This window comes from Melopsittacus undulatus, chromosome 3 (genome assembly GCF_012275295.1).
Source record: "Melopsittacus undulatus isolate bMelUnd1 chromosome 3, bMelUnd1.mat.Z, whole genome shotgun sequence".
NCBI classification, from domain to species: domain Eukaryota; kingdom Metazoa; phylum Chordata; class Aves; order Psittaciformes; family Psittaculidae; genus Melopsittacus; species Melopsittacus undulatus.
In genome coordinates this window covers 1,450,612-1,477,725 of record NC_047529.1, presented here as the reverse complement: position 1 = coordinate 1,477,725, position 27,114 = coordinate 1,450,612, and the positions used below count along the sequence as shown (strand labels likewise).

The 27,114-nt window shown below is 42.4% G+C and overlaps 1 protein-coding gene across 1 annotated transcript in view; it reads right to left on the bottom strand.

Annotated features, from left to right (window-relative positions):
* ACYP2 (acylphosphatase 2) overlaps nt 1–24,267 on the bottom strand; it is a 45,468-nt gene extending 21,201 nt beyond the window's left edge. The window contains exons 1-3 of the mRNA XM_005144693.4: nt 24,109–24,267; nt 23,599–23,615; nt 21,887–21,996 (exon numbers count right to left, since the gene is read on the bottom strand). Coding sequence (XP_005144750.1) covers nt 21,887–21,996; nt 23,599–23,615; nt 24,109–24,178 — 197 coding nt within the window. The 5' untranslated portion in view covers nt 24,179–24,267. The remainder of the gene's footprint in view (nt 1–21,886; nt 21,997–23,598; nt 23,616–24,108) is intronic.
* Between the last annotated feature and the right edge of the window lie 2,847 nt (nt 24,268–27,114).

Genomic DNA, 27,114 nt, shown 5'->3' with positions numbered 1-27,114 from the left:
TCCCAGCCAGCTGCAGATGCCTCCATCCAGAACATTAATCCTGACATGAGTACAGATGTAAGCTGAATTGCATCTCCTGGCTTGTAGAGCAATACCATGTTAAATGGACTTCAAACATCTCTTGTCATGTCTGCTACTGAAGCCTGAAGTTGTCTCCTGTTTTGTAAGCACACTTTAATACATCACACTGTGCCTCCTTTAATTCAAAGATCTTCTCATTTCAATAAGACCTGAAAAGACTGGTATTTGCAAAGAGGGAAAGAGATTAAGAACCCCTGAAGCAAGTTTCTCTGCATTTTTATGAATACATTTCCCCATACAAGACAGTGAACAGGATTCATTGTGTGTCTGTTTACAATCCATGTTTTCAGACTTCCAAATGGTTCCTCAAGTTCCCCCTCTCATACTCACTGTTACAATGGCAGTGTTCCTACTGTGTTTAATTTGGCTCATCTCCTATCCCTCAATTACACTGCCTGCTACAGGAATAGAACACAGAGCAGAGGTGGGGTGACATGAGCACACATCCATGATTCCCTCCAGCTCAGCACTCACAGTTCTGCAGCCTCTGCTTTCTGGGAATGTCATCTCTTCTCACAAACAGAAGGTTCACGTAGCCAACAAGAGACCAATCACACAATTATTCAACCTTTTCACTTAACTCAGTAACTACAATGTTCAAACAGCAAGAAACAATCAATAACTAATATTAAATTGCTAGTCAGCAATAAGACAGGATATTTCTACCCAAGTCTTCCCAATTTCTGCTTCCATGCTGTTGAAATTCCATTTTCCATTAAAGCCACCAACCAGCTCTACTGAAATCAAAGACTTTAGCTATCCTTGGCAATCCCCAATTGCCATCTTCTTTGGAAGAAGTGCTCTTCAATATTAGCCATCAAAATAAACTTGGTATTTAAATTTATCCCTTCTCTTATGGCATTGGCTGCCCTGCAAAGTAGGTGGAAAACAAGATTCTAGTAGTGTAGTTGGTGAAAGAAATATCTAGAAGGCAAAAAGCAGATAGCAACTTTGACATATGCAAGTAGATTGACATCTAGTGTGAAAACACTGAACTACAAAGCTTATACTGCATATCAACAAGGACGAATTTAAGCCTAGTATTAACATTAGTATTCTTCAATGTAGCTTATCCAATGTCTTTAGTCCAAAGTGCTTTCATTCCTGCAATGGAATCTCAAATTCTGTCACCTTTTACTCTTACCAGTACCATGTCTAAGTTCATGACACTGGCACAGACTTTGGACCTAGATGCATTTCCTGGCAGTTTCAGCCATTTCAGCCCTATTTGCACCTTCTTGTCTGTAGTAATTTTGTAAAGGCAGTAGATAAAAACCTTGTACCTTAAAACAGAAGCACATTTGCATTACAACTCCCAACTAATTTATGATTCATTTACTATAATGATATTGGGATCTCTCTTCTGGCCCCTGCCAAAACCTCTTCAAGCCTTTTCATTTCCTACCCATACGTTTAGATATTAGATGCTTTCCAGAAACTAATAGTGTCAGCCTACTGCTAATATTTGTGTGATGGCCCTCACCTGTGCAGCCCCATTCAGTGTCAGTGTTGAGAACAGCTCAACACACACAGGCATTATCAGCCAAAACCAGTTTACAAGTCTGCTAAACAGGAGTGGAATTACACAGCAGTAGCTGGAGCTGTTGGAGATGCCATCCCCATCTATGTTCTCACTCCAGGTATTTAGAGGCAACACTCACAGCCTGTCCACCCCCATCCTTATGCTCAGTGTATGAATACACGAGATGGATCACAATCATTGGTACCTCATTTCCCTCTCAACCACAGAAATCTGGCATTAAAAAGCATCTAAAAGGCTGTGAGGAGAGGAGCAAGAACATGGAAATAAGTACAACAGTGCAGCCTGAAGGTACCAGTAAGAAACTTGTTTACATGATCAAGTAACTGTCCCCACTCACACAAGGAAGCCTTCAGGTCACACACAGTACTTCATCCTTCTGCATTTATTGTGTTACTTCTATGCCTGTCAATTTAGATGAGCTCTTAGGCAGAAGCTGTTCCCTGTGAGGGTGCTGAGGCGCTGGCACAGGGTGCCCAGAGAAGCTGTGGCTGCCTCATCCCTGGCAGTGCTCAAGGCCAGGTTGGACACAGGGGCTTGGAGCAGCTGCTCCAGTGGAAGGGGTCCGTGCCCGTGGCAGGGGTTGGAGCTGGAGGAGCTTTAAGGTCCCTTCAACACAAACCAGGCTGGGGTTCTATGAATGTTACCAAACTGACATTAAGGAACAATCAACAACAGAGATTTGCTACCTACAGGCATCTAAAAATAAAAGTTATTTCCCATTAGCTTCTGTATTTCTCACCATTATCCCTCAACTCTCCACCTTTTTCTTCCTGTTGATTGCCACAAATACAGAACACTGATGGTCACATTATGTTCTGATAACCTATTGCCCTGAGTCATGGTTCACTGCCAAAATTAATACTTCTTTATGAGTAAATATGATTCCTTAGCTTGACATGAACGCAATATGTTAAATCATTAAACAACAGACAGCTTCTAATGGAGCTATGACCAAAGGCTTGTTTTTACTCAGGAAAACTTGGGACTCAAGGGACCCTCTGTGCAATGAGTCAGAGGGAGGGATGACTTCAGGATAAGCTCTGGAAATGGTAAATACATCTGGAAAAGTGAAACAAACGGCTCTCACTGTGCCATTGCTGTAAGGGCACAGCACACAAAACTCAGCCTATGCAATGAAGTAAAACTTTCCTGACAGTAACTACACTGTACAAGTCAAGTCAACCAGAAAATAGGTTCTTGGCACCATTTAAACACTACAGAGTTCTAAAGGGAGAGCTAAGAGGAATTTGCTCAATACCAAAGACCTTGCCAAGCTCAAAACCACCCAGTTTGTTCCTCGAGCTAAGGATTTTCAGACACTGCAAACAAGCAGACCCTGAGGAAAGCCCCTTATCTCATCCATTTTGGGGTTGTGCTACAACCCAACAACAGGAAACCAACTGGAGAAGTGCCCAATGAGGATTCCATGGCTGCACCCATCATAATTACACCAGAAACATGCTGAAACCAATGAAAACTACATATTTTGTTACAAACAGCTTAAGTTTTGTTTTCCTTGAGTATCTGACAGATCTGGGAGTAAGTTTCTTTATACTCAGCTCCATATCTTACACATAAGACATGTAATTTACAGTCCATCATGCTAAAGTTTCTTGCTACCAAAAGCTGTTTGTGCTTTATCTCCTCCTCACACACTGATACTAACCTTGGAAGTCCTCCTCCATAGCCCTACTCATACACAGATGTTTTTCCACTGGACACAGGCAGTTTAAAGACCACTATAATTTGTGATAAATTAAGAGAGATTTAGTACACAATTACAGGAAGAGAAACACAACACAAACCACAAATAAATATACTGCCTTACAGCCTAGGATACAAAAAACTCCAGTTTCAAGACTGCAGGAGATGAAAGAAGGAATACTCTTGGAGAATACTCATGGAGAATCTGCTCTCGTGAGACCTCACCTGGAGCATTGTGTGCAGTTCTGGTGTCCTCAACATAAAAAGGACATGGAACTGTTGGAGCAAGTCCAGAGGAGGCCACGAGGATGCTCAGGGGCTGCAGCACCTCCTGTACGGAGCCAGGCTGAGAAAGTTGGGGCTGTTCAGCCTGGAGAAGAGAAGCTGCATGGAGACCTCAGAGCAGCTTCCAGTGTCTGAAGGGGGCTACAGGGATGCTGGGGAGGGACTGTTCATTAGGGACTGTAGTGATAGGACAAGGGGTGATGGGTTCAGACTGAAACAGGGGAAGTTTAGATTGGATACAAGGCAGAAGCTCTTTACTGTGAGGGTGCTGAGGCACTGGAATGGGTTGCCCAGGGAGGTTGTGAATGCTCCATCCCTGGCAGTGTTCAAGGCCAGGCTGAACAGAGCCTTGGGTGCCATGGTTTAGTGTGAGGTGTCCCTGCCCATGGCAGGGGGTTGGAACTGGATGACCTTAAGGTGCTTTCCAACCCAAACTATTCAATGATTCTATACTGAATGGATGAAAGAAACAACATGTGAGATTCCCACCATGGAGAACCTCTAATTCTGAAGCAGTTGACATTTCATACCATACTTTACTGGTTCAGGAGCTACACACCACACTATATTTTAGCTTTGTTGTGAGGCCGAGACATTTAGGCCCCTCACTCTAGATCCAGATATAGCTCTGGGTGAACACTTCAGTGAACGCAGTTGAACCCACTATGAAACATTGATTTAGGATCTGCTTTTTCTTATTTGTCATTAACATTACACTGGGTCTGACTGCAAAACAACAATAAAAGACTTAAATGCATCATGGTGTTATTTGAACATAGCTGTTTTCTTTATTTTTAGCCTCCTTTTTCCTTTATTAGGAGAACTAGCCATCAGAACAGGATGTGCAATGAGCCTGAACAGATATGGCACAGGACAAGAAATACCTGGAAACTGGTCATAAGTCTTTATCTCCTTTTCACTTCAGATTAGCAATAATCCACGATTTAGTAATGAAGTGCCAGAAAAATCATGAGACCAGCTGAAACCTTGTGAGATCTTGAAAACAAAATCCAGATATTTTGCTTGCCTTTGGCTTTTGGTGTTATTTAACTGTGCCAACAACTTCTCGGCAACATCCAAGGCTGGAAACCTTCCTTTAAAGCAGAACTTCGATTCCTATCTAATAGTTTTGAACCAAGCATTGGGGTTTTAAGAACAAAGTGTTGTCACAAAGATCTTTAGTTAGCAATGCATCAAGATGCAGTCACTGAGTCAATAGTGAGTTAAGTATCAGTGTGCCTGAAGACAGACTGTTGTTAAACTCTATAGAGTTAACAAATAATGTTCTATGGTTCTATAACTAACCTCCCATTCTAGGCATTTTATTCTACTCACCAACTAAACCACACCAGAAGTTATCTGTTAGAGCAACAGCCTCTTTATATGATTTCACAAGTTGGAGCCCTTTCTTCCAAAGGGATTTAATTTTTCACCTTTCTTGAAACATCATCTTTCCATCAAGATCATATGCTTTGAAAAATGTATTTATGAGGCAGTGCTGCTTTAATACATCCCTACATTGCTTAAGCTCCATCAAGGCAGAATTTCTCTGGCATCCAGTCACTCTGTCCCACTACAGTGATAGAAACATAGCCAAAACTTCAACTGGAATTGCCACAAGAGGAACTTGTTTGCTGTCAGGCTGTAGTAGAGCCAGAACAACTGGGAGGGCAAAAGTGCTCATGGATTTCAATGTCTGCTGCCCCGAGACAGCTGCTCTTCTGGCTACTGGAGAGTAACAGAAACAAGAACAAAAAGGCATTCACAAGTACTTGATTCTGCTGCACATCTTAACTCTTTCCTCTTTCAACCGGTTACAGACCAGAACTAATGTTTTCTTTTATGGCAGCACTTATTTTATGTTAGCATTTATGTCAGCATTAGCACTTCATCTTATGCCTTCCTCTTATGTAAGCTCCATCCCATTGTCCCCATCAGTTTTAAACTTAAGAAAAAGGGGTTTTTCCGCTCACTGTATCCTGTACCCTTTGCAGAGAGCAGGCCGGTAAGCTCCCGTTTGAAATAAGGTCTACAATGGTCATGATGCACAAGTTAATGTCAATGTGGTAAATTTCCATTATATACCAATTATTTAAACATAATTGTTTGTGTTAAAGGTAAGAGGCTTTTGCTACACTGCCATGGGCTATAGTTTTGTCTTCTTTAAATACATAGCAACATGTTCAGATGCTAAGTTCACTGTGAAGACCAAGGCGATTGCACAGTACTGACACAGAGTGTACATTATCCTTGCCTACAGCACAGCCCTTCCACTTTGTTCTCCTGTATTTAGAGATGACCTTGAGGTTAATTCCAAAGCCACTGGCACTTTCCACTGCTGATCCACTTTCAGGGCCAGGAGGCAGTTTGAGAGGAAGGTTACCAACCACAGTGCTCTCAACAAGTGGCATCAGCATGAACTTGAACCGGACTGCATGTTCCACCCTCCAGCGAGCCCATGTCACCCCTGTTCGTGTTCCTTTGCCCACTGCTACATTTCACTTGCAGATTGGCCTCATCTTGTGACCAGCTGAACATGACGATTCCAGACTGTATTTTAGGAGGTGTGGATCAGAGAACTTACTTCCACCTAAGGCAGCTGTTTAAAATTAACACTGGCACATACCAGGTCTACTTTGACATCGACATGTTATTGAAACTACTATAAATGCTCTGTCCTTCCCCACTTTGTCCTTTGGGGTTTTGTCTAACAGCAGCAACAATCAGCAACCGCACCGGGGAAACCACCGCAGCAAACAAACACTGCCCTGGAACACTGCCTCCCATGAACCATAAGGGACAATGTATTTACTGCCCTCACTGCTCTGGCATTTCTGTTCCTTTTCTTCACTAATATTGGGTTAGACAGCACGTATCACCTGGCAAAGAATAACGACATACTCTGTCAAGCTCTCTGTATCAATAAGTACATGCTGTGATTGTGAGCAGGCAATGAACCAGAGCAAGGCAAGTGTTTCCCATGGGAAGTGCCACAATGCAGCCAGGGAAATGTGCACACACAGACCCTGCACCAATACTGTCCCACTCAAGGGACCTGGGCCCCACATCCGTACAGAGGCTCTCCATTTCAACATTCATGTCATCACTTCGGGTAGCCACATTAGCTGGAAAAAGATTTAGAGCGTTTTAGTGAGTTCTGTTTCCAAGCCACATGGTGACACAGACCTTTTCTACAGGGAGTCACATTCCCAGAGACTTGATCCCCTTGGGAGAAGACATGTTTCCATGCAAGACTCCAACTAAAGCCACTAACTTCCTTTTTTACCTCCATTTGGTAGGATACTTAGAGCACAGTCAGGAAGAAGAGAGCCAATAGCACAGTGAGGCTTCCTCAGGGGCACTGTTGTCAGGGTAAAGGCATCAGCAGGTCTCTGGTGGGAAGGATTCTTCAGTGATTCCTGCACAGGTCACAGGGCTGTCCCACAAGCTCCAGCATCCCTCCTACATCAATCCCACATAGCAACGTGACATTTTAACTCCCTGAGCAAGGCAAACACTTCTGGTTGTCAGCCTTCAGCATGCTTCTAGTTGGGAATAAAAGGAGCATCTCTATTACTATCAGCTAAACAAGAAAACAGACAGTATTTTTGTTAGCCTAAATTCACTGAATAACTGTGACAGGACTCAAGCAAAAGAACAGCTTTCCAGAAGATGAGAATAAATACAGTTGTAATAAAAGACCTTAGGTCTGGGGGGGAAGGGGGTTAAGTGCTTATCTATGGGTTTGCAAGTCCTGATAAATCTGCTGTGTGTACTCAGCATAGCAGAGAGCAACCCTGCCTGCTAGGCTGGTCCTGCACCAAATCCCCTCACAAGGCTAATGAAGACAGCATCACATTTCAGAGATGTCCTGAGTCCTGCTGAGTTGACCTTGTTTACAAGCACTCACTGCAACGAGTCACTGCTCCTGCCTTCCACTCCACACTGCTGTGCCCCAGGATTCTCTGCCTATACTATGGACAGGAGCCAGAAAGAAAATGTCTATGTAATTATCCAATTAATTATTATTAATGCTAATATTGAACAAAAACACGCCAGCTGGCATACATAATCCCTTCTATTGTACAAGAACTACAAAAGGAGTTTGTTTTCTTATTATTAGCTAGAAAATACAAAGTTGAACAGTTTTGGTTTATTGTAAACTACAGGATCAGAAGGGCAAAGAGAATAGAGCAGTGAGGGACTGGACTGGGAGGCAGGAAACAGCTTGAATTCAGTCTGCAATGACATTCCTGTGTGGTTGAGCCAATCAGTTAATCTCTGCTACAGAATTCCATGTATAAATTAATACTTTCTCATTCTCTGGCTTTACTACTTCATTTTACTGCCTGCTCTTTGGCAGTAGGAATCTCTTATAACATGTTAATAAAGCAGAGTAAGGTCCTCACTGACTACAGCCTGTGTTTCTTTTCCCTTTGTACTATGTAACATCAGGGGGATTTTGAGATGAAAAAGGTACCATTTCTCCTGAACTCAGCACCAACTGCCTGCTCAAGCTGGCCCAGAGAACTCACTCAATAGAACAATGCAACAATACAGTCTGAAAGAGCCCAAATGCAGTTTGGACATTAGGTAAGAGCATACTAGACCTAGAAATGTAGAGGAAGATGTTACTCTTAGTGCTTTTTGGCATTAACTAAAAGCACAGAATGACACCAACATGAAGGGAGAAACTCTGCTCTAATGATCTAAATCCCCCTCTGAGCTCCATCACCAATTTGCTGTACGAGACTGTCCTAATGCTGCTCTGTGCTCCAGCTCCTCTGTCCACAGCATGGGGAAACACAGATGTAGCTACTCCCACAGATTCAGTTACCATTTTAATTCACATTTGTGCTAGGGATTTAAAAGACAAGTGTTTACCATAATGTGCCTCATCCCTCATTCCAAATACAACTCATACCTTCCCCGCTATCCATTTCAGCTCTATTACAGCAGCAAAAAGCAAACATGAACCCTCACTGGTTTTTGAAGTTGTACTGTATTGCTGCTGATGTATTTTAAGACATCAGCTTATGGCAATGATGGAATCAAACACCCCCCAGGCTGGGTAACAGCATGTCCTGACAGCTGAACTTCACACATAACTGGGAATGCGTTATGTGAATCCATGAGATCTTGAACTCCAAGGGATCCCAATAGATCCCTATGACACCCCTAGCACACTCCACATACAAAGCACTTCAACCTAAACCCAAGCAGAGCTGTGTATCATTTCACTCTTGCTGCTATTCAGCATTTTTTCCCTAATTGAGAGGATACAGCAAGTGGAAGAAAGCTGAAAACATCAGTAAATGGTGGTAGCAGGTTCAGCATCAGGACAGGCAGCATTCAACCAACTTCACTCTCACATAACACCATGTGCATTACTGCTGCATGTTGGTGAGGGCAGCAGGATAACAGAATACAGCAATTTGCTCTCTAATGAATAGGGCTGGAAAAGCAGCCAAACAGACAGCAGTCACCCTGCAAGACACTACAGGCACCCTGTTCACCTCGGCGTCTGCAGAGCTGACCACATGCTAGCTGTGACTGCTTTAAGCATAAGCAGACATCACATGGATGCTGTTTGTGACTAACAGCAGGGAACAGCAAATGTGTTTTCCTACCACTGAGGCAGAGTGATACTGCTCAGGCAGGGCTTCCCAGCCAAGCACAGCACATGCAATAGTCAACTGCAGCAGCATAACTGAAAGATTCTACGTGTGCATATACTCCTGACCATGGGGAGGTTAGAGATGTGATTCAATGGAAAACAGCAGAGTTTCAACAGCTTCACCTCCAAAAGCAACTGAATTTGCACTCCAAAGCTATTTTCCTCAGAGGGTGCTGCCAGTTTGACTGTGAGGCTGCTGGAGAGCCTGAGCTTTCCAAGTTCACAGCCCCAGGATAGATGTGCTACATGGACTGCTCAAGACAAACCCTTCTGAGACTGCTGGCTCTGCAACAGCCTCTGCAGAGCTCCTGCAGGACCAGAGTCCTGGCAGCCCCTGGCTCACAATGGAGGCCTCAGCTTCCAGGCTCCAGCTCCTGGACCCACACTCTGCAGAAGCAGGTCAAGGAGATGTGACCAGCAGGTCAAAGGAGCTGATCTTCACCATGCCCCTCTACTCTGCCCTCATGCCCATGCCCCCATCCCAAGTGGGGCACTGTGTACTGCATATAGTTCTGGTGTCCCCAACATAAAAAATGACATGGAGCTGTTGGAGCAAGTCCAGAGGAGGCCACGAGGATGCTCAGGGGCTGCAGCACCTCCTGTATGGAGCCAGGCTGAGAACATTGGGGCTGTTCAGCCTGGAGAAGAGAAGCTGCATGGAGACCTCAGAGCAGCTTCCAGTGTCTGAAGGGGCTACAGGGATGCTGGAGAGGGACTGTTCATTAGGGACTGTAGTGACAGGACAAGGGGTGATGGGTTCAAACTTAAACAGCAGATGTTTAGACTGGATACAAGGCAGAAGCTCTTTACTGTGAGGGTGCTGAGGCACTGGAATGGGTTGCCCAGGGAGGTTGTGAATACTCCATCCCTGGCAGTGCTCAAGGCCAGGTTGGACACAGGGGCTTGGAGCAGCTGCTCCAGTGGAAGGGGTCCCTGCCCGTGGCAGGGGTTGGAGCTGGAGGAGCTTTAAGGTCCCTTCCAACACAAACCAGTCTGTGGTTCTATGACTCTATGTCAAAGCAGCAGCTGCTTTTCATTCCTCCTAGAACACACAGCCAAACCATCTCCTTTCCCTCAACTGTTAAAAATCTCCTCTGCAAAACAGCCATCTAAATGTAAAGAACAGTTAAGCCTCCACAGACTGGCAGCAGGTACAGCTGTGCTGCCTGAAAGGTTCCTAGCACTGACCTTGAAATCTCATTTCAAGGAACAGCTTCTATTATACAGTGAGCAGAGCCAGAGGCTCAGGATTAGCATTTGTACAGCATTACAGGATGGCAGGTGAGTTCCTACGGGACAGCCCAAACCTGTTCAGATCCAAGAATATGCCTGAAATCTCATTACATGATTGCTGGGAGCTGGAATAGATTGGCAGTGTTTGCTCCAGATGGCTTGCTTTCTAATATATATTAAAATCTGTGGCTTATAGAATCAAAAAGGAAAGGAAAACTTTCTGTTCAGGATCCTCTCCCATCAGAATGGTCATTGGGAGTTCAAGGAATCTTCTTCCAAACATAATATCAGCTGCCAACTTTAAAGGCTGCTTTTCTTTCATTAAGTTCTGAATGCTTTCCAGACCTTCCAGACCGATTCTCTTTGTTCCATCAGCAGCAGGGACAAGCAGGAAGAGCCCACAGCACCCCAATACAGGAGCACAGGCTTGAACACCAGGGGAAAGCATTTAAGGTCCACAAGCAGAGCATTCATTATAGATTAAACCAGTCAACTCTTTCACCCCCACTATGGAAAAACCATCACAAAATACCAGCTTTGAGAAGAAACCTAATCCAGTGACATGGAGGGACTGTAGCAAATGAACTCAAGAGCAGAAGGACATCAGAGCAAACCCAGAGTAAACTCCAACTTTATGTAAGGGATTCTCTGTAAAGAGACTTCAATATCCCCTTCAAAGGGGCCACATCAAACAGGAAGGCAAAGAAACACAAAACCCAACATTAACTCTGCAGGAGAGTTGGTAACATCCAGCACAGTTCAAGGGAAAAACCTCAGGGCACCACACAAAGCAAACAACCTGTGTTTCCCTGGAGTGTAAGAGGAGGGAATGGAGACAGGAATAGGGAAAAAGAGCATGGTAAAATTGAGTTACATGGATTGTAAAATGAAGTTACCCAGCAATGCACTAATAGTGGTAGAGAAGCAGCATCAGAAACAATGGTGATCTTTCTACTGGTACAGAGCATATCTGAAGTCCTAAGTGTGAAACATACTCATCCTCTACAAAAATATGGGAAATGACCTGAACACAGCTTGCCCTTGAATCAAATCATTACCACACTGATTTGTGGTATAAAGCAAACTGGTACCTCTCAGCAACATTAAAAGCTTCAGAGATCTCTCCCCATAAAACAAGCTCCAAGTAGCTTCCTTTCTCTCTGCCTATCTATGCAGTATGGCATAAGTAATAAAGACTTCACTGAAAGTCTTAGATCCACCTGGCTAATTAAGTGCCTAAATCCTAGAGAGAGGCTGCTTTTCCAAGGCAGCATTTTACCACCAGCATGTTGATAAAATCAGCAGTAGCAAGAGTCACAGGCTATGTGCATAATTACACTAGTGGATTCAGAACTGAAACAAATCCAGCCACTCAGCACAGGATCCCTGTGCTAGTTACCTACTCTCTCCTTTGTACTCTGTCCATTTGGACTGCAAAACCTTTGCTTTCTTAAGGAAGAGCTGTTGCATCTGGTACTACACACGTGATATAATATACATGAAAAATAGTCCCTGTTTGCCTAGTTCATAACATGTTTTGGGGACAGCAGCAGCATTCTTGTAGAGGGCCTCTCATCCTTAGTTATGCAACCTTAATATTAATGTTGCTTTCTCCTGTGGATTACAAACACAAATCTCTAGACCCAGAATAACACCCTTCATCCCTCTTATGATGAAAAAGTGGTCATAAGAGTCATGTTCCCTACTTACTGGACTATAAATCTTCAAATAGAATCAGCAGACACAAAGGAAACAAACCCCTTCAGCCATCAAGAGAGAAGATGAGAGAACAAAACAGGCATTGTAGGTGCACTGCAGCACAACTCACTTCCAGTCTCTCCTGACTTCTGAATGCTTCGCTTCACAAGCTCAGTGATGACCTTTTCACGTTGCTCTGCACACTGAATCTCCATTTTTAGACCACTCAGCTGAATTCTCTTCCTTCTCAGGAAGGCTTCAGTAGGTTAGAACATCAAGTAGACATCTTATCAAATTAAAACCAGTGTCACCCTTCCAGCATACAGAGATTTATTAATTCTTATGTCTTGCACTCTGCACAAGGCAAATATCCACTATGAGATCCAGCTGCAGCATTTCCTGGCTATTGCTTGGTTCATGCTACTGTTGGTTAGTACCTACCTAGGCAGAAACAGCAGAATATACATGAAACCAAATCAGATACTTCCCTGCCAGAATTTATACCATGTTTTTGGCACAGATTCCTGGCCAACACTGAGAAAAGTGACAACCATCCTACACAATCTCTGTGCCTTATCTGCTGAAACCCATTAGCCTTCAGCAATGCAGTTAAATTAAAATGCCCCACTTTATTTCAGTAGAAAAAAAACCCACTTCAGAATTTGAGGTCAAATCAAATGAGTTTGAATTAAAAAAGGCAAACCAAAAAGTTACATTTCTGCAGTTGTTCTTTAAAGCACCACATCATTAGGTTTCATTTTCAGACTTGTCTGAAACATGCCACATAAGCTGTGGCCAAGACCGTGTTTACACACAACTGCTTGTGTGTGTTACCTGTGCACATGAATACATTCAGTCCCACATCAGTGAGTCTTCCCTACATAGGAAATTATAACAAGTTTCTCAATTCCCTTCCCATGGTGCTTATGCAATTTGATACAGGCAAACATGAGCAAGCTCCACCACGTGCTGAGATGACTGGAAGCTGCAGAGGATCATTGGTGAAGCACTAATCTCAAGCTAGAAACTCTGCTGAGAAGCCAAGGACAGCAGCTTAGGGTCACTGCTGTGTGAACCGAATCCCACAGCTTTTGGCTGTTTCAGCAGGGGCAAAGACTCTGCCTTCAGAAAGCAACACAGGCATTGCCTCAGCAATCTTGCCCTAGTAATAAAAGGTATACAGCAAAGTTGTCTTTCCCCCTGTTTACAGAGAGCAATGCACATGCAAGGTGTGGAATACCTTAAGATTTTAATGAACAGGAGTCATGTGGCTCCCAGTAAAGCAAACACATTTCTGGCAGCTTCACAGGGAGCTGGAAGGAAAAAACATTCTTCACTGAATCAATTCAAACATCAAATTCCATCAGCTGTGGAGAGGTGGCCCCCTCCCTCCAACAAATGAAAGTACCTCTGACTTGGGTTTATGGTGCAAGACTACACTATGTTTCTTATAATAATAGCTGCAAGAATTAAACCTGCCCTGAGCTAACCTTGAGTGTCAATGAGAACACTCAGTCTTCAACAGGAGCTTTTGCTTTTGTCTCAAACCTGCATTCCTTCAAAACTCTGACACTCAAAAGGTGAAGGAAACATGAGGATTAAGCTCTAATGGGACAGCATTCAGTAAATCCTAATTAACCATTTGTATGATAAACCTATGTTTAGTATCTCTTATCAAATTAGAACCGTATTTTTTAATCAAAATGTATTACTATGAACACTTCAGTGATCAGAAATGGAAGCAGAAACTCTATGAAGAATTCCAGTTCCACGGAGTTACAGCAAATCCACAGCAACTATACAAATGACTGGATTCTACAAGGTCATACAAGAGCTATTTTTATACCCCCAGCAGGACAAACGGGGGTGTGGAAAACTTTTTGCACTACTCCATCTCCAGGAAGACATAACCATGGTTAAAAGCTTTAGTGGTTTACAGCATTTCAAAGTAAAGAACAGTGACAATCCAGCAGAGCCTAAAGCACAGGACCTGTGCCAGGAGTTCACTTCTATTTCTGGCTCTGTCTCTGGTGGGCTTTATGACCTTCAGTAGAGCTACACCTCTCCTTCAACCACTCCAGGACCACAGGGAAAGAACTGCCTTCAGCTATGCCCCAAAGTGACTAAGGGGGTTAACTCAGGGCAGTCAGGGCTGCACAATGTAAAGTGGCAAGGGCAGACAAAGGTAAGCTACCAGGCCTCCTGGTTTGTGTTGGAACATGCAGATCTCTCCTTCAGCTAGGTATAATTAACATCTTTCAGCTAAGTATCATTAATAGCTTATTGGTTTTGTTCTCAGAAGCCAGTAACAAAAACTACATCTTCTGACTTACCTGACTCATTCCTTCTCTTTTAAGCAGAGTGTAGCTGCTACAATAAACTGTAATTAGTTCATTTATCTAGTTCTGAACTGCTAAACCCAAAGAACAAGGCTTAATTCCATTCCTTCCAGGTCATCAGTAGCACTTAGTGTATTTAATTTACAGGACCAACCCTGAGCCTGCATAATTGAAATAGGTCAGGATTTAGCCTGTCAATTCTAAGCAATAAATTAATAATCACAGAAATTAATATCTCAAACATTTGGTATGAAGAGAGATGCTCACAAAGATCAGTTTAATACAATTTCATTTTCCATTATAGGTTAGTTCTACCTTTAAACAAATAAAGCCAAACCAAAACTGAGCTTATTATACTTGCACCCACACTGAACTATAAACCCCATCATATTTCTTGTCATTTGGCTGCTATTGAGTCACTGAAATGCTGTTAATCACTTTCAGCAATGATTAATGTAGAAACTGTACTTCATTACAGCCATACATGAGAACACCTTGGAGCCCTTTTTCACCATTTCACATTTGAACAAAGTCAAAAAGAAAGCTTAAAGAATGTGATTTTAATTCCCCTCTCCCCTTTCCTTCAGAATACATCACTGTCAGCTTCCCAAGAATAGCACATCCCAGAAATATCCCAGCCATTCTATTATGGGCTCAGCTGCCCCACTGACAGGGCACAAGGTAAATATTAAGTGCTCTGTACTTAAGTACACAAAATAAGCATGGCAAAAAGTCCTCACAGCTGTGTTTTCTGTAACACTGAAGCACACAATGACCAGTGTTCTCTGCATGATCAACTCCAATCTAGCAGTGGCAGTTTCAGGTCTGTGTGCTCTTCCAAACACTCAGGATGCCAACACTCACCTTGGCTTACACATGCCTCAAGCAGATAAAAGATATAGTGGGACTTCACCAGTGTGTACCTTAAACACAGCTAGCAACAAAGTCATTCCAGCACTAAAATTGTACAACCTTTTTTAATGGATACCTATGAATTTGGAGCCTGTTTCGAGAACTGTTGCATTCATCTTTGAATAACAAAGACTTTCTCACAGACTACTTAATTTGGTTTAGCAGTGCTTGTATCAATATGGTCTAACAATCTCTTTCTTGCTAAATCCTCCCTACCATGTTTCACCATAAGACTGGGTTTCGCTGCCCCAGTGGTAATTCACTTCAATAGCAATCAGCTCATCCCTCAGACATTCTCCTCCCCCACACTAAAAGATTCCAGAATTTTCCTTCCATCTGTAGGACCAACCTCCCATAATGTATTTTTTCTATTACAGCAAACCCCTGGTTACTGTTTCACGCTGCCTCTCTGCCCCTTAGGTACATAAAAGCATCTTTGTACCTCTTCTGCTAGCCTGATGTACTCCTTGAATCTACTGATTCTCCATCTGCAATTGCAGCATTTTACAGATCAGTTGTTGCCAAACCCATATTCCATATGATTTCCATATTCCCTCCCTAATCCATCAACATTTCCAACCTCTCTGAAGCTTTCACTCTCCTTCCTTTGGGTACATCCCAGATATCTCACGTGCATCTAAAAGCCTAAACCACTTCCTTGTCTGTACAAGCATCCCCTGCAGGTTCATTTCTACCATTATGCCTGGGTTTATGTGCAAAGTACTACAGTTTATGCTCTTAAACATTCAGATTGAGCAGCAAATTTTAAAGTTACCCTTTTAAAATGGACAGAAATCTCAAAACAAAGCAAATGGATTTTAGTCTGTATATCTCAATACAAATTAGTATTAAGATGCACAATTTGGCACAGGAAACCCAGGCAGTCTAAATACAGAAGGATTTTTTAACTAGCACTGGTTTCCATTTCATGCCATCAGGGCTGTTCTCTGAAAAGAACTAAAAATTACATAGAGGGAAAAAGTAGTTATTCAGTCATTGCCAGTTAGTACAGACAGGAATCTTGGATATACCTGACTAATAAACACAGAGAATGGCAGTTGTGATATTAACTGATAGAGAGTTCCCTTCTCCCCTTTCACATGGTAAAAACCTGGATTTTTCTACACAGATAAACACTAAAATTATTTAAGCCTGGTGTCATTTATATATTTAACATTATTTTTTCTTAAGTTATTATTAAAAAATAAAACATTCAAATTTAATTATCATTAATTCAATCATTAAAACCATTTCCAAGACAAACAATCTATATTTCACACCATGCCTTTCTACAAAGATAGAAAGAATACTTGCTATGCTGCTATATACTACCTGTGTCTACAAAATGTCTTCAGATTTGACATTTTAAAGTGTCGGCCTGATCTGAAATCTTTGATTTTTGGAATAAATTCTGACCCTGCTACTCTGCAAGAGTCTTACCTTCCTTTTTTAACAGATAACTGAGTAATACGTCCTCAAAGTTCAAACAATCCTCATAGGAAACTGCTTTCCAGCCTGTGGATGCAAGTTGCCATGGCAACAGCCACAGTGGCTACAAAGGCTCTAACCTTATTTGATGAATAAAATGGGGGGAAAATATCATGAGATACTATAATAAAAACCCTGTATTATAAATCTTCTGGGAAAAAATAAGGAAAGCAAAGGACTCTTCTTCCCCATGAAATGATACCTGGACTGGCAAAAAAGCCTCCAGTTTACCATCAAGCCTTGTATCATTATGTTTTAGAAATGCTGTGACTCTGCTTTTCTTGTGCCTTTAATATTCTCTGGCTTACAGATAGGTAAGACTGGAAATGAGCTGTTTAGTACCTAAGGATAATGGGTGTTACCTATGTAAAGCAGTAGCACCAAGAAGAACAGGAGAATAAAAGACAGTAGGGAAAAAGGTAGTGAAGAAAACGATAGATTCGGCCATAACAGTCTAAAAATAGATTTGCTTCAAATGAAGCACAGATAGCAGAAAGGATCTACAGAACAAACAGCTCCATCTAGAGGCTAAAGCCAAGGGATATTAAAGCAAGCTTACGGGTAAAAGGTTCTCAAGACTTCTTAAGCATACACTCTAAAATGGTCTGTGAAATCTCCCAGTTAAAATTAAAAAGGGCTTCAAAATACATCATATTAAAGTCACCCAACCTTTGAGAACCTAAACGGGTTCCAAGAAAAACAAACTGAAGACTAATCTTGAAATGAATAGAATCAAGACCTGCCCATTCACACCTTAAAGCTCCTTATGTTTCAGTGACAGTCTCAGGACAAATCCTCAGGGAAGGCAGTGCATTTTGCCAGTTTTCAGTGTGATCAAGACTTCCCCACTACAGAATGTGAATCAAAGAAGTCAGTGTTGCAGCATCACTTCAACAGAAATGAAGACCCATGCTCCATAATGAATGGTCCAAGAAGGAAAACTTTCTGTACTTGCCACACTGTTTAAGCCCTGATCCTTCATACTATCATTCTCCACTTCTTTCTGCAAGAATCAGAATGCTCCTGTAAGTGATTGTATGCTCCCCAGCAAACTGTACTCTGCATGTCATCGTTCAAAGTAATTCATCATAATCATGTTTTATGTCTGCAGGGAAACAATTACTCTTGTGTTTTAGGACAAAATCCAGGCTTCAGCACTCTGCTTAAGAAACCACATCAGGCTTGGGTGAAAGAGGCAGGATGGGAAGGAACCAAACCCACTGCCTCCATTGGCAAGCACTCTGCGGCATCTGCAACAGTGGATATGCAGCCTACCACACTAATCCCTCAGTTATTACCCAATAAAATTGTATTTGGCTATCCAGGACTCTCTAAAGGTCACCAGTTACCTGGCCAACAGAACAGATCTTCTCTAACATGTTCTCACTTCAGCAGAGAGCTTTAAGCATGGGTGGATAACATTACCTCTAACTCTTCCTGCTTTAAACCTTATTTTCTCCACTTTACACCAGTTTTGGTCACACTATCTAAATTCCACAAACTACAATAAAGTGTAAAATCATCAGGAATATCCACATGACCCCTCCCAAGTCGTATTACACCTTGCAGCCTGCAAAAACTCCTATCATCTAAAGGCATTGTTTCTTGAGCCTGTACTGGATGCTTCATAGCTGCACCTCACAATGCAAGCTGTGATACAAAACAGAATTAAAAAGACCAGAAAACCAGAAGCAAGGGGCTGCAGCTGGAAAACCGTTGGGTTAGAGCTGCCGCACCACTGCTCCAGAACAAAGGCATTCTTTGTTATTCACTCCATGCTTCTGGGAACATTGAATTCCCTCATGGTGTTTTTCCCACATATTTTCTTCCACACTTTCCCTGTCTTTATCCTCCTTCTCAAACATTTACCCCTCTTTTCCTCCCTCCCACATTGCTTTTTCTATTTACCTGTTGTACAACTACAGTTACTAATAACATTCCTACTATTTAAGCTCTTGATTCTATTTAGCACCATGAAAGGATAAACACTGTTTATGATAGACTAAACCACCCCTTCCACCCCCCCAAAAAAAACCCAGCATTAACAAGCCAGAACCAGTGAAACAACTGGCAAATCATTCTACTACAATTAATAACCGATTTTTTAAAGCCCAAGTGCTACACCTCTGAAGAACAGCCCATTTAGTGCCTTTAGTTTAGTTTAGAAACCCAGGCAAGTGTGAAAATACCTTTTCAAAGGACACTGCACAAACTGTTCTTGAGAGATTTCTACAAGGTAACACATTTCCCTATTTGAAATAGCTGTCACCAGGGACCTTGCTTGAAATACTCTGCAATATTGATCCATGGGCTATATTCCTCTGAAAAGTGTTCCATGTCTTTGAACACAAAATCTCCAATTTGTGAAGAAGTTTCACACACACAGTCTCCTAAATTCTGAGTATGAGCCAGGTTGAGAAAGTTGGGGCTGTTCAGCCTGGAGAAGAGAAGCTGCGTGGAGACCTCAGAGCAGCTTCCAGTGTCTGAAGGGGCTACAGGGATGCTGGGGAGGGACTGTTCATTAGGGACTGTAGTGATAGGACAAGGGGTAACGGGTTGAAACTTAAACAGCAGAGGTTTAGACTGGATATAAGGAAGAAATTATTTACTGTAAGGGTGCTGAGGTACTGGAATAGGTTGCCCAGGGAGGTTGTGAATGCTCCATCCCTGGCAGTGTTCAAGCCCAGGTTGGATGAAGCCTTGGGTGATATGGTTTATGGTATATGGATATATGAGGTGTCCCTGCCCATGGTGGGGGGTTTGGAACTGGATGATCTTAAGGTTCTTTCCAACCCTGACTATTCTATGATTCTATAAGTCCAAACCAGAGCTTGCATAGAAGTTGCTGCCAGAATTTCCTCCGATTCTTTTATCACTGTTTGAATACAAATGTAGGTTTAGGATTACTAGTCTATATTCATTTGCCACAGCAGAAGCAAACCTCATTTTGTATTTAATATAGCATTTTAAATAACACATTATGGATTCCTGGGAAGCATGACTTAGCATCACAAAAACAATGCTGCAAGCTCTGGAATAAACTTCAAAAAATTCAACCCTATTTTGACCTCCTCCTAACATGTACTAGCAGAGAGAAGTAAGGGCCTTTCAAAGTAGCTGTTCAGACACAACAGCTCCCTTTTCATGTGGAAGTTCACCTATTTAATGCCAAAAATAAACTCACTACCTTTCCAATGTACCAGAGCACATACAGGGAGCAAGGAAAAGTGAGCTCTTCCTGCTCCATTTCTCCTCTTTTCTACTCCATCATTGCCAATTTAATCATCTGTATCTCAAGGCATACTTCAAAGTCATACTTCAACACTGTGCCATTCTTCCCACATCAAAAGAAAATACTGATTTCCAGCATGAAATGAAGAAGCAGCAACTAAACCCAACTTTTTATCTGCTCTGAGTATCAAACAGTGTGCATCAAAAGTGTTAACACTTTGTCACAATCCACCTTGCTGACCCTATTTTAAATTATATAACAGTGAAAAAGAAACACTTCTATTTCCTTTTGGAATAGTCTGTATGCCAACACACCTCTGAGCATAAGCCCAGTCCTGTTAGTCTAATTTTGCAGCTCTGCTGTGAGATCCCCTATTACACACACAGATTTTGTGCTGGGGTAAGCACAGTTTCCCTTCAATCCCAATGACACAGACAACAGGAAAGGGAAAAGGATGAATGAGAACGCTGTGTTCTGCAGCAATCCTAGCTCACACAAACACGAGAACTACCAGGAGCCAAGCTGTGCTTTCACTTGAACCTGCTTAATGAGAATAAATCAACTGACTAGAAAGTTTAATATTCAAAGTACTCCAACAAAAAGAAACCAGATCCTGATTTCTCATGAGTTCATCTTCCGAGTTCTAAATTAACTAGATACCAAGATACCAAATTCACACAGTATTTAGATGAGGCTATTAAAGTTCTTCCAGAAAATATAAACTTGATCTAGGAAAACAACTGATATTTCTCTGACTTTGTAAATGTTTTGCAGCCCAAGATAAGCAATCTAAGCTAAGCTCAAAACCAAAGAAAATTACTACAAATGCATCTGTCACATTATATAATCACACATAAATCTCTTCACCACAAAGTGTAACACTATTTTCTCTGCAGAAAACCAACTTCATATTAGCCAAGTTCAGTTTTGAAGCAATTCCTGTATCAGAGCTGGCAGAATTTGCCCCCCCATAATAATGCTTGACAAAGGGAAATTTTACCATCACTCATTCTTTGCTGACAGAAACCACTGAAGGATTTTTAAAGACTCCAAACAATTTTCCTATACACACTTGCAAAAATTGATAGTTGGAAGCCACCGAACTGGGTTTGTATTTTTCCAGGCATCATTTCCACAGAGTCATAGAGCTTTAAGCTTTTGGAAACTGGCAACAAACAAAATCATTACCTATTCTTTTAAGGACACCAGAAGTATTTCAAACTTTGTTTCCAGGTGATAAAGACTACAGACCTTTGCTGCAGTGTGTATTCTGGATTAATATTTTTAAGTCAGAAAAAACATAAATCATATTTGAACATAGTTTCCTTTAAACTGATTTAAGAAGTTCTCAGTCTGTTCCTTACCAGAGAAGCAATGAAGAATTAAAAATGAGATCTTTCCTCACTTGTATCAATAAAAACTTTCTTCTTTTCACAGAAAAAGAGCATATTAGGGGAATACACTGAAACCATGTGACACTAGAAATTAAAACTGGCAGATGCTACACACCATTTTTGAAGCTTAAAGACATTTTGTACAACTTAAAGAACGCATCTCCTTAACTCCTCAAAACTAAAACTGATGATTCAAAGTACTGTTAAATTACTGACATATGGCTCTACTTGTCACTTTGTATTAAAAATGCTTCTGTATGTGACTATAGTGAGACTAGGAGAAACCACAAAAATACTTACATTGCATTTACTTTATCTTCTGGGCCCTGAACTTGGCCTGTTACAGTTCCTTGACTGGTATTTTTAACCCAGCCAACCACTCCTAACTTCGCCGCTTCCTTTTCCGTGTACTGATTCACAAAATAATGAAAGAGGACAGTCAGTGTCAGCACATACACCACATACATATCACTTAAACCCCCACTTTCATTTGCATGGTTTCATTTTCATAGCTTTAAGACCTGCACTTAAAAATCCATGATGATCATACTGAAGCATTAAGATGCTCCTGACAGCTCTGAAGTTGCAGCAGAGGCAGCCAACTTTTGAACAAGAAGATTTTGCATATACATAATAAATGTGAGTTAATTTACACTTCCATTTTCACAGCTTTAAACACTTCCATTAAAAAGAAATACATATATATGATGGCTCCCAAGACATTACACTGCTCACAAGTCATCTTCCTCTATCACAGGTACATGCATAGAAACCTACTGATGGTGTGAGGCTTTTTTCATTTACAGAGGCTGAAGCCTTGCTCCCTTATATAGAAACTTTCAACAGTTTTGATCACAAAGAACTCTAATAGCACACTACTACCTTGTACCTATTCTATTCCTTCCTTTAGTTCCTCTCACTGCTCATTTTCCTCTACAACAATTAGTGTCTAAACTCATTAAACTGGCTACATGTAAGAACCTCAGTTTTTCTCCAGTTTCATTTTAAATCCTTTCCTCCTGACTTTCACCTTTAAAATTGTACCCAGCTGCTGCAATACTACTAAAAGAAAAAAATAAGGTTATAATTATAGTGGTTTTCTAATATTTTTGCAATACCACAACAAATTACAATTATTTGCCCAGCTATTCACTTCTTGTGATAAAACCAGGAACTTCCAAGTACCTTGCTTTGGGAGGTCTGGGCTGGGTATTCTGCAGCAATACCCAACACAGTACACAGATACCAGATGTGCATTAGCAGCCTCTTCAGACACCAGTTCTAATGCCAAGAGCCAAGCTTCAGGTTAATATGATTCCATTTGAAAAGGCAAAACAAATTTCAGGGTAATTTAGCCAATCACAAGGCAATACTAATTATGAAGAGCATTTTTCAACAGTATTATGAGCAGTTTGTCCATGCTAACTTGTCCAAAAGCAACTTTTAGGTCTCATATTGAGTGTAGTCCATTATTCCCAAACTGTTCTTATTGGAAATGTGCCTTCTTGTTTCTTAGGTTCCTGTGAAATTCAAAACTCCCTGCTGCACATTCAGAGCTGGAGGAGATACTCAGCTGGAATACGAGCCATAGACTGCATGCTTGTAGCACACTGTCACCAGGAAACACAATGAGTTTCTCAGATTCAAGTACTATAACTGCTATTAAGAAAGATTAAACTGGAACACATTGTTTCAGAAGGCAGCATCAAGAACTTCAGGCTTAACCTTTCTAAAGGTTAATATGTTACGTGCCCTTGTGGCTGCACTGTCACAAGAAACCCAAACACAGCCTTTAGGTACTGTACAAACAAGCAACACGTTAGTAAGCTTTTAAAAATCCATTTTAATGTAACAGTAATAGAAAACAAATGTATTTTCCCCCCTTTAAACCCACTTGCAATACTCAGCCTTCTGACTTGGATATATTTACACTCTACAGACCTGCTGCTGTATTTTTAGCACTGGAAACACTATACTGTAAAGTAGAGCCGGTAAATCAGACATTGCCTTACCATCCTGAAACAAACACCTGGAAAGGAAGGAAAAACACAGTAGTTTGAAGGAATGCCACTTGCAGGAATTTCACTTCATATGTATGCATTTTATTGTACACCTAAGTCATCTGAGATAATTTCTTACAGAAGTTTTAAGGAGGAGTTACTGAATTTTAACATTGGGCAAAGTCTACGGAATTTGGGTACAATCTGGCCTTGAGCCTCCCCCTCAGAGAACGATTACTTCCATTAACGCAGACAGCTTTAATGAACACAAATCGCCTTTGACTTCATTTCCACGTCTAAGTTCCGCTGCCTAAGCCGGGGGTCATTCCCATATAACCTCGCTGGCACACATTGCTTTGGACAGAACAGCCTGTTCTCCCCATGGAACCGCTGTACCACACGCCGCCGCCATCTTTACCCCTCATCCGCTCCCTCCCCGCTGCGGCGGCCGCCGCCACCTCAGCGCATGCGCGGCCCGCGGCTCCCCTCACCTCCCGTCCATTGCCCCGCTCCCGTCTTCACCTTGCACTCGCCCGAACACTTCATAATCCACCGATTTGAGCGCTCCGGAGGCCTTGGCCACGGCAGACATGGCAGCCGTGCACCGGGAACAGCCGCTGCCACCGGGAACCGCCGCTGCTCGCTGCGCCCCGGACCCAGGCCGAGCGGCGGCGCCCGGACGGCAGCGCGCAAGGATCAAGCTTCCCACGTTCGCGGCCGCCTCACACGGGGGGGGGTATGAACCCCACATACAAACACACCGTGAGGGACGCGGCCCCACAGCGGTGAGGGGAGAGCCGGCAGCGGCGGCGTGTCCTGAGGTACACCGGGCCCTGAAGGTGGTGTAACCTCGTGTGTTTGAGGTTAGAAAAGCGATAGGAGAACAAGGGTTTGGACGAGGCTGTCTCCTCGTTCAGGGCTGCTGCAATAGGCGTCTGGGCCAACCTGGGCTTCCCCATCTCAAGCATCAGGTAACCAGCATTAGCCTTTTCCAGGGGTTTACAGGGATTATTAAAACACGAAATATTTCACATACATGGCTGGACTGAGGTAATTTTGACTGATAAAGTGGGAAGTTAAGCAGTTGAAAGCTAAAACGTGCAGGAAAAGCAGGGCCAGCGAGGGGCTGGGCTCCTCATGTGGCATGGCATGAGGTGAGATGCAAGCAACCTTCTGTAGGCTGTTCAGCAAACCTTGTGTGGTACCTATTAGTGCCCCTGTTTTCATTTCCAGAAGCACTGACATGTAATTTCTTTTATGTAGATGCTATATGTGCAAAAACAGCAGAAATTGGTTGTTAAATGGGCCGAGTCCCCAAACAAACACCACAAAGATCTTCCTTTAGTGTTTTCTGGCTGCTTGCAGTTTAATCCCTCCTCGTCTGCCTTTCCTGTAACATCCAAGGTGTTTTCAGGCAGAATCCTACCATTTACAACCAACTTCAGAGGATGAGCTCAGCCTTCACTTACCAACACATAAGAGCAGGTGAACTGTGACTTGACACTAAAACTGTCTCCATTAGGCAATTCCCTCCCCACACACTTCATGTCCTAGCAGTAACACAGCATAACCCGAGCTGTTTATCTGCTTGGGTCTCAAGACAAGAGGGCTGTTAATAGATAGCAAAACATGAAATTGCTTTCCTGATCACATCAGTTAACAAGGGAACCAACATTGAATCCACTGCAGAACAAAACTATTCAGAAGACTTCCAGTACCACAGGGAATAGGAAGAGAATGGACGAAGTTTCATCGTTTGCTTTAACTGCACAACGTGTTCACCCAACCCCTTCCCTTGTCAGGGATTATACATTTTGCTAGTGTGGCATCAGCACCATTTTGTTTTTGAGGAGGATTCTACAGAAAGAGGAACAGAATGCAGCAGAAACAGAAACTCTTCTGTCATTTGCTGCCATCTATCAGCAGTGAAGAGCAAGACAGGTAAAAAATAAACGTACAATAGAGCCTATTGACAGTACAAAGCATTGTAACACAAGCCTCTAAACTAGAGCTTGTTCTGGTATGATTACACTGTCCTATGTGCCGATTCCAGTGCTGGCAATGTCAGTCTTGGTTTTAGCAAGAATCCTTGCTGTTTCAAGTTGAGTTCTCAGTGTCACTCAGGTATCCTCCTGTCTGCACTGGCTTGTTCTCAGCATGGGGACCCATTCCTGTGCCTGTCTTTGAGAGCTTCCAGGCTCAGAGATACTCTCATCTCCTATCTTCCTATTGTTATTGTCCTTTTTCTGACAAGTCAGTTTAGGATTTTTTCGTTTGATTGCCATAACAACCTCTTGTCACTCTTCCTAGATAAATCCAAGTTTTTCATTACTTTCATCATACAGAGCCTGAAGAACTCCAGAAGATGATACCATGAACCATCTAATACTTTACAGTCAAAGTAATCAGTATCAGTAATCACACAGTATTCAAATACCCCAAGTAACAAGAGAGCTTTATCATACATTACCATTAAATTGTTTGTGTTGGAAGGGACCTTAAATCTCATCCAGCTCCAAACCCATGCCACGGGCAGGGACCCCTTCCACTGGAGCAGCTACTCCAAGCCCCTGTGTCCAACCTGGCCTTGAGCACTGCCAGGGATGGGGCAGCCACAGCTTCTCTGGGCACCCTGTGCCAGCGCCTCAGCACCCTCCCAGGGAACAGCTTCTGCCTCAGAGCTCAGCTCAGTCTCCCCTCTTCTGGCAGGTTCAAGCCATTCCCCTTGGCCTGTCCCTACATCCCTTGTCCCAAGCCCCTCTCCAGCTTTCCTGCAGCCCCTTTAGGCACTGGAGCTGCTCTCAGGTCTCCCCTTAAGGAGCCTTCTCCAGGCTGAACCAGCCCAGCTCTCTCAGCCTATCAAGAAATGTAGACACCCTCTGTGAAATCAATTAAGTTTACCCCATTTTCAGCTGGTTACTCTAGGTGGGGGCTAAGAAGAACTGGCTGGTTTCACATCCTAAAGCTAGAGGCAATTATAACAAATGCTGAACACCTACCTCTGTCAAGGAATAAGATATATTCTTTGATTATACTGCAGAGGAATGCAAATGACTAAGAATATTTCTTGCAACAAATTATTGCTCCTTTAGAACGAACTTGAGGATGAACAAAAAATGTAATGCTGTAAGATCTGTAGATCATCTGAAGATGAAATAGAGTCATTCATACTGCTGCCAGCTCTACTTGTAACCATGTTGGATTCAATTTGCTACTGAGTAAATACAGGTGAACCTTTTTGTTACTAAAACAAAGCAGTAACAGTCAAGATTAATATCTGAGTGAGACATTCAAGGCTGCAGTGAATTCATGATGATCATTATGATGCCAGTTTGTCCTGGCCTGGGATATGCTCACAGCAATCCCCTTTTTAAGGATCATCTCCTATTTCACCATCCTAACTTCACTTTTCTGACCACTACGTATCCATATTAATTAAGAATGTGCTAGCCAGCTTTTATTCTTCTGTCTCTTTCAGAAGTCACTGTTTTGTGTTCATACAGATTGGCTTCTACTACCATCACAGTG